General features: G+C 41.6%; 1 protein-coding gene across 3 annotated transcripts; it reads left to right on the top strand.

The window, feature by feature from the left end:
• The first annotated feature begins 1,291 nt into the window (after positions 1-1,291).
• Positions 1,292-9,517, top strand: si:ch211-178n15.1 (uncharacterized). 3 transcript variants are annotated; one of them, XR_009648415.1, is made up of 3 exons: positions 1,292-3,110; positions 4,551-5,322; positions 8,913-9,517. XR_009648415.1 is itself a non-coding variant. In XM_060869294.1 (3 exons), exons 1-2 carry the CDS (start codon positions 2,091-2,093, stop codon positions 5,181-5,183), a joined length of 1,653 nt encoding a protein of 550 aa, XP_060725277.1. In that variant the 5' UTR covers positions 1,292-2,090; the 3' UTR covers positions 5,184-5,185; positions 8,913-9,517. The 3 variants fall into 3 exon arrangements, 2 of the variants coding, with proteins under 2 accessions (XP_060725277.1, XP_060725269.1); XM_060869294.1 differs by having other exon boundaries at positions 4,551-5,185; XM_060869286.1 differs by lacking the exon at positions 8,913-9,517 and having other exon boundaries at positions 4,551-6,537.
• The last annotated feature ends 254 nt before the right edge of the window (positions 9,518-9,771 follow it).

The raw sequence follows: 9,771 nt of genomic DNA, 5'->3' as shown, positions 1-9,771 counted from the left end.
GTGGTGGTGTTGGGGGGACTTTTGTTTAAAGTTGTGTTTAATTATACACTAGTTCTTGTCCTGTAGTAAACAAAACATGATTTAGTTTAGCTTGTTAGTGCATATAAGAGAAATAAATGTATTCTCTTATTCTGTGATATGTGCTGTAGTGAATCTCTGTCATGCAGAAATTTTTTCAAGGTCTCCATTATAGAAAGGTCTTTAGGGGGAAAGCTTTTAGATTTGGAGAATGCAGACACCATCCCTCCCCCAAAGACTAAGACATGGACGGACACACACACACACACACACACACACACACACACACACACACACACACAGCTTTTCTGTCATTTTTTGACAGGTGCTTGCACCACCCCCAGCACCCCACCCCACAGGTGTGTGTGTATTTTAGTATGTGCTGATTAGGGTTGCTGTATTGGAATGTAGGGCCCCTACGTCTCATTTCGATCCTGTGTGTCCTTGCTCCAAAACATAATGAGTGTGTGTGATTTTCTCAACCAAAAAAAATTCTGTCAGCTTCAGCCTCTTTTGCATTTGTGCTGGAGGGATAGAGAGAGAGAAAGAGAGAGTGAGAGAGAGAGAGAGAGAGAGAGAGAGAGAGAGAGAGAGAGAGAGAGAAAGCGAAAGCGAGAGAGAGAAAGAGAGACAGAAAGCGAGAGAGAGAAAGAGAGGAAGTGTGTGCTACAATTACTTTATACAGTAGCGTAGCTTATGACTCATCCTCATGTTTTATCCCAGTCGCTGCTCAATGTTTTTAGCTGAGCTTTGCAGATGTAGGGTTATAAATCTGGAGTACCCTCAAATTCTGGTCCAAACAACTGTCATCAGAGATTACTCATTACTCATATTCATAGGTGGAGATTTCTTGATACAAATCCACAGTTTGCAATATGTCCTTTTATCCAACTTTTCTTTTTTTTCTTTGATATGTTGCCACTTATTCGGCTGAGAGGATCTGAATTGAGATAAACAATTCTCTATGTGAGCATGTTGTGGTCTGGGATTAGTGTCTCTTGAATGCCTCGAATCAGATAGGCACAGGGGGAAAATATTGTGACGCACATGCTTTGAAGTCTGTCAAACATGTATGGAAAGGGGCTTTGTAGAAGAGTTATTTTGAAAATCCCCCTTGAACAAGTATTGTGTCTCCTTCTCTCCCTCCCTTCTTCTCTATCTCTCTGTCTCCCGCTCATGTTAGATCCTGCCTGCCTTGGCGGTGCTTGAAACCCCACCTACTCTCTCTCTCTCTCTCTCTCTCTCTCTCTCTCTCTCTCTCTCCCCTCCCTGTCTCAGGCAGTGTGGAATCCTGGCTGTGTTTAATTGGCGAGTGGCAGGCGGGCTTGGGAGACAGAGCAGGAGTGTGCGAGATCTAAGGAAGCAATTGGGACTCACATGGAGAGGCAACTGCTCTCACTAGCTTTACGAGCTGCGACTTTGACTTTCTGAGAGAAAAAGAAACGAGGAAAGGGAGGTAGAAACTCAACAGAGAGGCGGAGAACCAGTGAGCTAGAGTTTAGGAGGGGGTGAACTGACTCATTGAATTTTCTTTTACTCAGTACAGAGAAGGGTTAAGGAAATGGAAAGAAAGGAAGGGAGAGATAGAGAGAGGAAATGACAGAAGGAGCAACAAAGTACAAACAGAATGAAGGATAGGTACAGGAAAGGCTGCAATGGAGTGAGAGAATAGGGGGGAGGTGGGAGAGAAAGAGGCCCACTCCTGGAGAGAGGGCAACAGCACTGACTGCATACGGGAAATGACAGAAGTTGAGGAGAGAGAGGGAGAGAAGGAAAGAGAAAGAAAGAAAAGAGGGAAAACAAGGGGAAGTTTGAAAAGAAAGGAAGGGGGAGGTGAGTCTTGAAACAGAGAGAGAGAGAAAAGTGGTAGATGAGAATTTGAAAGAAACAGCATGTGAGAAAGGGGAACAGAATGAGAAGTAGAGAACAAAATACAGTAGAGAAGTGAAAGAAAAAGAACTACGCAGATGAGAAAAACAGCCTTAGTGAATGGCCTGGGTGGGGAAAGAGAGAGGAGGTAACTGGTTGTTTAGTAAGTCGTCAGCCTGGGCGGCTTTTAGTCTCTTACTGCTATGCACTCAGAGAAGGTAGCAAAAGGACAACGTGCCCTCCATCCAGCCCAGGACTTCTGCCACCACTGCTTACACCAGGGACCACTGTTAGCACATCACAGGCAGCAGCTCAGTGATGTGCAATGCCCACCGCTGGAGCCGAGTCAAAGGTCACACTTGTGGAAGGAAGACTTGTCTCTTCCCTTTCCTCTTGATCTGGAAACACTTGAGGATCGGACAGGGAGCCATAACCATCATGACCTGCAGAGACGGCAGGTCTACTTGGGGCCAAGCCACTACACTGTTTCTGAAAGGTGCAGCCCACCATGCTACTTGTGGAGGGAGGTCAGGGCTCCTAGATGGGACCCTCGATTTCCTCCATCCACATGTGTGTGGGAGAGATCAGCACTGGCACATCATGGGCAGGAGGTCACTGATGGGAGACTGGCAGGCAGGCTTGGGAGACATAGTGACTGTGGCTCTGAGAGGGAATGTCACCATCATCAGCTACCACACCCCCTCAATGGGGGCCCTATGCTGGCAATGGTCAGGAGCCAGCAGTACTACAGGGAAGCTCGGAATGTTTCAGAGGAGCATCACTTGGACTGTGTGATTGAGAACTATCACCAGAATACACATCTACCAGTGCTAGAACGAGACAATAGAGATAAATTTGGATGCAATGGGCACTGTGAAAGGAGGCATGTTACGTTTGAGGGTCATGATGATGGACACAGCATAGAGAATAATGGACCAGGCAGTCCTATCAAGAACCACTGTAATGGAGCTAAGGCATTCTTTTCGACAGAAGTTCCCCAGAGTAAATTTACAGTCTCAAAGAAATCAGGACCTAAGCTGGAAGTGAGTGGAATCCACTGTGGAGAGAGCAAACTGGGTCAAACCGACAGGTCAGAGGTTGGGGGGAGCTGGAACAACCACAGGACAAACCAGGGAACAGTGCGTGAGCAGATCAAACAAGTGGTGACAGAGTTAGAGGATGTGCTCAGCGGTCTCAAACAGGTTCAAATAGAGATGAAAGAGGTAAGAGGAGCAATAATGAGTTAGGTAAACTTTTTGGCTTTAATAGTATATGGCTGTTGTCTGTAGTGTAGAAAATATTAATGCTCAGAGTCATTAACTCAAGAAGTTTCTTAGTCTGACTTTAAAAATAAAAATAGTAACAGTGGAAGCTCAGGGGTTAATGTTTTGGGCTAGTGATCCAAAAAATAAGCCACTGTTTGACGTCAAGCAAGACCCCTTACACTTAATTACTCAGCTCTCTGTTTGCACAGTACAGTATCTTCTCTCAATCGTATATACAGTACAAGCCATACTGCTCTTATTGTTAGTATTAATCTCGCCAATGATTAAGTCCGTTATAAGAAGAATGTTTTTGTTATGAAAAACCTGGCCATCATTAGAACTGTATCAAGTGCCAGCTGGTGTTGATGACCTTTAAGTGTACTTTCTGTAAGACATCTTTGTAATGAATCCAGTGTGACAATCAAAGATAGATAAACTACCATTGAACTCTGTAGAACAAGAGTTCAGCCCAAAACAAGCAGGAAATGTACACAGATGTACAAAGATGCAGATATGATCAATGCCTCTCCTTGTTACATGGTATGGTGCATCAATGCTGGAAATCTTTAGGATGTCTTAATGGGTATTTTTATCCATTGTGTAAGGTATAACCGGGTATTATCTGGGCCAGAGAATAAAGTGAAGTCATTGCACATGTGGAAGGCTATTTTGACTTCAGATGTTTGTGGACTATTACTCTTTTAAGAAGGTCTCAGGCTGGACATTAGGAAAGGAAGCACTGAAAAAATCAATAGCTGTAGATATCTATGCTCTGTGTAGATCTGCATTAGGATTAATGGACTACAGGAGATGAAATAGTGAATGAATTATTTAGAAATGGGTGCCACATTTAAATAGACTTCATTAAGTTGCTATCTAAATGTCAAGTAAGTGGCTAGGGGTAATTTTAGGGAAAAAAGATGAAAAAGAACTAACGGATGAGTTGCTGAGACCTGGTGGGTTGAAATGGTAGGGTGCAACCTTTCTTTAATGATGTCTAGTTACGAAATTGCAGGTGATTCACTTTAGAATCCTTTCAGATAAATAGCTTTGATTTACGAGAGCATTAGACATAAAATTCATAATTTAACAAGCCGTGTCAGGTAGGTCTTCTTGGAAGAATTTATATAGCTGGACATAATGTGTTAGCAGTTAATTATTCATTGCGTGAATGCCATCTGATTTGACAGTTAAGGGAATGTGTCACCTTTGATAAAAAAAAAATATATAATTGCGCTAGTTATGCTGTTTAAGAGTTGTCAAGATTTTTTTTTTTTTATTTCTGCCTGATATTTCCACTTCTATTTTTTGAAGTAAGTTCATAAACATTGATTGTATGTTCATCCTTTAAGCATATTAGGTTGTAATCCATTTTAATGACTGTGATTGTCTGTGTAGGTGGTCCAACAGATTGATGTTCTGACTTCCAACATCGACCTGGGAGAGGAGGAGCAAGGACCATTCAATGGTCTGCCACAGGAATCCATGCACCACTCCAACCGTATTGGAGTTGTGGCACTTGTCCATAATGTCAACAGAGATGTAGAATCTCCAGAAAGAGACAGCACACATAATGGTGTTGGACCACAGCGCACTCGTTCCCTGTTAGACCATAGCTTTACAGCTGTGTTTTCTGCTCGCCTTGACAATCATCCTGCCAAGGAGACCCACACAAACCCATCCTCCCGTGCTCATGGTCTGATGACTGTTGAGTCTGCAGACAATAGCCAGATGAATCATACGTCTGCTCTGGAGCATCCGAAGACAAAGTGCACTGCCAATGGAGACTGCCTGCGAGCCAGACCTCCCAGAACTAAAGTCAAAGAGCTCCAGCATCCCAGAAGCAGAACCGATCATACAAAAAATCCTGACCCCACTTACACTCTAGCACCCCTTAGCTTGGCTAAAACTAAAAGACCCCCACCGTACCCACAAAACGGACTGGTCAAAGGACCTTCAAAGGATTCAAATGTCCTGAAGACACCTCCTTACCCTGGAAAACAGAAACAGCTAACCTCCACCATGGTGTAAAGGTGGGGTGACAGGGGAAGTTCCACTGCCTCAGAGCTCTGATTGCACTTATGAGGACAACACACACTCACACACACAGACACACAAAGAACGTAAATAGGATGTTTTATCCCTCAGCATCATGGTTAGGTAACACAGGGTGAGTGGACAAAGGGTGCTCTCAAAAAGTCAATTTCAGTATGAATATGTATTTTCATTTGTGAGTATGTTGCCATAGTTCTTGACTGCTTCAGGGGGAAATGTCCATGTGCACTATAATTAATGCCATTTACCGATAAAGCATTGTAAAGGTACGTGGCTTGTATTGAACGAGGAACAAAAACAGTCAACATCACCAAGGTTTCTTCTCCTGTAGTCATTCATTCTGAGAAGCAGAGGAGGTTGTTGAAGTTGAATCATTTTTACAGAAACTGAAACTCTGCCATTTGAGAAAACGCAAAACACACATTTGCCTGCGAACATGATTCTAATGTGAGTCATGAATGATTTGTTCCATCTGTTTGCCCCTAGACGTTCTCAGGTTTCTGTTTGTGTTGTTGTTTTCCCGCATGCTCGAGTCAGTGGTTGTGATCGCTGCGTATTTCAGAGCTATTCAACTCAGTAAAGGAGATTGGCTTACTTAAGGCCCTGGAGCATGCAGCCTTTCAATATTATTCAACAATCCTGTATGCAATCAAGCGTGTTTTAGAAACGTTCTAAAAATTTATTATTTACAGTATTTGCGAGTAGAAAAGAAGAGTTCAAAAGGGAGCATGAAGTAGAAGATCAAAAAGGTGCATGTTCTGCTTCAGTTTAAGCCATCAATTAATGAGAGTCATAGACTGATTCTCCTGTTTGATGAGCACGTGGAAATTGATCATGTTTAAATTAAAGGATCACATAATGCCCACTGGTGCAATCACTTGGAAAGTATTTGGTGTTCTTCAGCTTAGCAGTGGTAGGAAATGGTGGATTTTAAAAGCTAAACATTTATCTTGCATCACTCTGGTTTTAGTCTTTAAACTTTTAAAACAATCCTTTGTGAAGAGGAAGAGCCTGATTTTTCCCCTGCCATGTTTTGAAAACAGTGGTTGAGGTTTGGCAGACGCTGCTTGCCATCCTCTGGTGGAAGGAATGTGCTATGACGGACTATTTTTCACTCTCCAGCCATGTTTGAGTCAGTCTGGTTTTGATTAGACGCCACCTGGCTCGGTGATGGACTGAAGGAGGCGGCTTTGTATAGTATTTGCATTGCAAAATGGTAGTTGCACACAGCTGGGAAGACACATGACTCGAATCAACACCCAAAGCAGGAAGCATAGAGAAGTAAACATGAACTAAACAAATGCTCAGTTCAAACATCCTAGAAGATGCTTTAATAAGACTTGCTTAGTCTGGTTACTCAGTGTCTGATGACCTTCGACCAGATAAAGAAACTGGTTTAAGTCATTAGGCCTCACAAATTACTGCCTTTGCAGCAGTGGCTGCTATGAACATTTCATTATTTCCTGGTGGTATTCATTAAAATGCAATCTAACTTCCCACAGTCTTACAGGAGACCTGTGTGTGTGTGTGTGTGTGTGTGTGTGTGTGTGTGTGTGTGACTGTGTAGCCCACACAGACTATAAAGTCTACATGGTTACGAGTGTCTGAGCATATGGTGCGCTGGTATCCTGACCTGATTGTGGTTTATTGAGTTAACATTCCAAATGTCCCAGGAGCCATTGTGTTACAATACTGTGCGAATATTTTCACTCGAGCAAATATTTCACTTGTGTCAAACCAGTGGCATAAAAACATCCTTCTACCATACCACTCATTAGCCTTGTCATTGACTTCTGAACGACCAAATAAAGAGATTAGAAGGTCTAATTTCCATGTTAATTAAAAGTAGCACTATTAATTAAAGCCCAGGCCAGGAAAACAAAACAGTATCGACTTTCATCTAAGTTTTTATATGAGCGCTGTAAAAAAAAACAAAAAAAACCTGAAAGTTTAAAAGACTATAAACCGAGATGGCTTTTTATTTCAGAGCGCTGTGAGAATAATAAAAGCTGTCTTTCAGAAAGACTTGGCCTGACGATACTGCACTTATTGCTTCTCCAGACTTACTCAGATGTACAGACACTTAGGATGATTCAAAAGATGACAGGATGCTTTTGGTTTTTTCAGAACGTGTAACGTCACTATAACGAGAGACCTGACTGGAGTGCATTATGTGCAACAGGCATCAGTCTGAACATACAAGGTTATTCTGTTTATGAACCCGAAACACATAGAGACTGTATGCATTGTGATAAGCTACCTCTTTCTGTCTGTCTGTCTGTCTGTCTGTCTGTCTGTCAGTCTGTCTGGCTGTCCTTTTTTCCCCAGTAAATTAAGCTATGAAAGGCCCCAAAACAACCTTACATAAGTACCATTAGTCAGAGAGCACACTGTACCATTGTAAGCACACTCTTTTCTCTTCGGTTTCTATTCTAAGCGAGCTGCTGACTAAATCTTTTGAATCAATTATTACAGATTCGGCAGGTGTCCAGGTAGTTTTAAGAGTTACATCTGGCTGGCATGGCAGGTTACCATGGTTACAGTGTTAGTGTAAGGACCAATTTTTCTAACTGTGAGACAGACCAATAGCTCAAGGACATCACAGTCCTACAGAACTGTGTGAAAACTGAAAATAATTGAGAAAAAAAAAACTATATATTTTTAAACATTTTAAAAAGCAGAACATTTGTGATTGCTAGGAAAAAATGAAAGGTGTTTAGGACATATAAGCAAATTTATTTTAGTCGTGACTACCTGTTTTTAACTCACATCTTTGATCGATGGCATTTTATAAGCAGTGTACTGTAACTTGTTCCAAATGTACGCTTTGGCACCTCTGGTGCTGCATTTAAACCGTGGAAAAAGCAACGCTCTGAAAAGCTCTTGCCTAATCAGCTTGCTGTCCTCCAGCACCGAATACATTAATCACACTCTTAAATCACGGTGTAAAACAACAGCAGGCTTGGTGTAATGCCATACTTCGTTTCAGTAGCGCCATCAATTTTGTGGCTCTAATGTGAGCCTTTGCTCAAATTTAGGAGATAAAACTACAAATGGAAGAGTGTATGTGTGTGCCCTGCGATGGGTTGGCACTCCGTCCAGGGTGTATCCTGCCTTGATGCCCGATAACGCCTGAGATAGGCACAGGCTCCCCGTGACCCGAGGTAGTTCGGATAAGCGGTAGAAAATGAGTGAGAGTGAGTGAGAACTACAAATGGATGAAACTGTTAAACTAGTGCTTAATATACCTGATGGATTTTTACATACAAAAGTCTTTAAGCACAAAATTAATAAGGTAATCATTTTCACTTGGAAATGTTAACAGTAGTCAAAAATGTGCTATTAATTATGACGGAAATCAAAATTAAATCACTTCAAAAGTTTGCATCTCCTGCTTTAAATGTAATAATTTGCATGCCACAAACTTTGCCTTTACAGCTCCCTCTGTGACCTCTGTTTTGTTCTTTACAGCGTTTGCCAAATGTCATACATTTTCTGTCCCCACAATGACAAATGCAATACAATTTACACATTTAGAAACTGCATTTAGGTCATCAGGATCTGGACATTTTTGCATTTATGTCTTAACCATCTGTGCCCAGTTATTGATTAAACATAGATATAATTGTGACAGGCTTTTGTGCTTGAAAAAAAATCCTTTTAAGGATGAACACTGATGCATTCTAAATGTCTTTTTTACTGCAGGGATGCCACAAAGAAGAGACACGTCTAAGCATTGCAAGGACTTCTTATTGGAACTGAAAGTATTTCCTATGGAAAGCACTAGAAATGGTCTGTTCTTCTCTCTCTCTCTCTCTCTCTCTCTCTCTCTGCCCTACATCCATCAGAACAAACTACTTTTTCGCCATACTGCTCATCCAAGCTCTGATTCTTTGCCCCATAAAGGAAGCACTACAGAGAGAGAAGCTGCTCCTCAACTGGAAAGCAAGTCTAGACTCCCAAATATTATGCAACATATCCTCAAAACTTGCCTGGGATATGATATCTGTGAGTGGACTGTTCAGAAGACCAAAGAGAATGAATAGAAGTCTTTTATTATTCTTTTATTGTTTGTTCAAACCTTTAAGAGCAAAACCCAACTGTGTAAGAGGATTATATCCAACCTGTGTCTCTGTATCAGTCTGTGAGCCGTACACATTATACTGGGATTAGTTCATGACTTACTTAGTTTTGTATTTATGCTGTATCATTGATATATGATGTCCAGAAGAGGGCGCTAGAGGCCATAAAAGTGTCCCTGAACTTTTATGACACTGTTAAGAAATAAAAAAGGAGAAGTTTGGAACATATTCTGATAAAGTGATGTCATCATTTCAAATCAGGCAAAATTCATACAGTGACTTATATGTATACACGTTTTAAAATAAGCTGCTGCATGTAATATCAGAAAAACTACAGCGTCTATAGAATATTTGCACAGTTGAGTACAGTGTCTCCAGTCTTGACAGTGTCTGTGTCTGTATTTATTTAAGTCTTGGATGAGAATTCTTTCACTCTTCCCTCTTCCCCATCTCTACCTTTCCACTCCAGTAGTACAAAGGGC

The sequence above is a fragment of the Tachysurus vachellii genome, chromosome 1, assembly GCF_030014155.1.
Source record: "Tachysurus vachellii isolate PV-2020 chromosome 1, HZAU_Pvac_v1, whole genome shotgun sequence".
Lineage (NCBI taxonomy): Eukaryota > Metazoa > Chordata > Actinopteri > Siluriformes > Bagridae > Tachysurus > Tachysurus vachellii.
The sequence above is the reverse complement of the archived record's forward strand: the minus strand, read 5'-3'. Positions and strand labels throughout refer to the sequence as shown.

Bases quoted from the DNA above. Each gene is read 5' to 3' on its own strand.
- si:ch211-178n15.1 (XM_060869294.1), top strand. From the start codon at position 2,091: ATGCACTCAGAGAAGGTAGCAAAAGGACAACGTGCCCTCCATCCAGCC. The intron at 3,111-4,550 runs GTAAGAGGAGCA...TTGTCTGTGTAG, and splicing joins TTCAAATAGAGATGAAAGAG to GTGGTCCAACAGATTGATGT.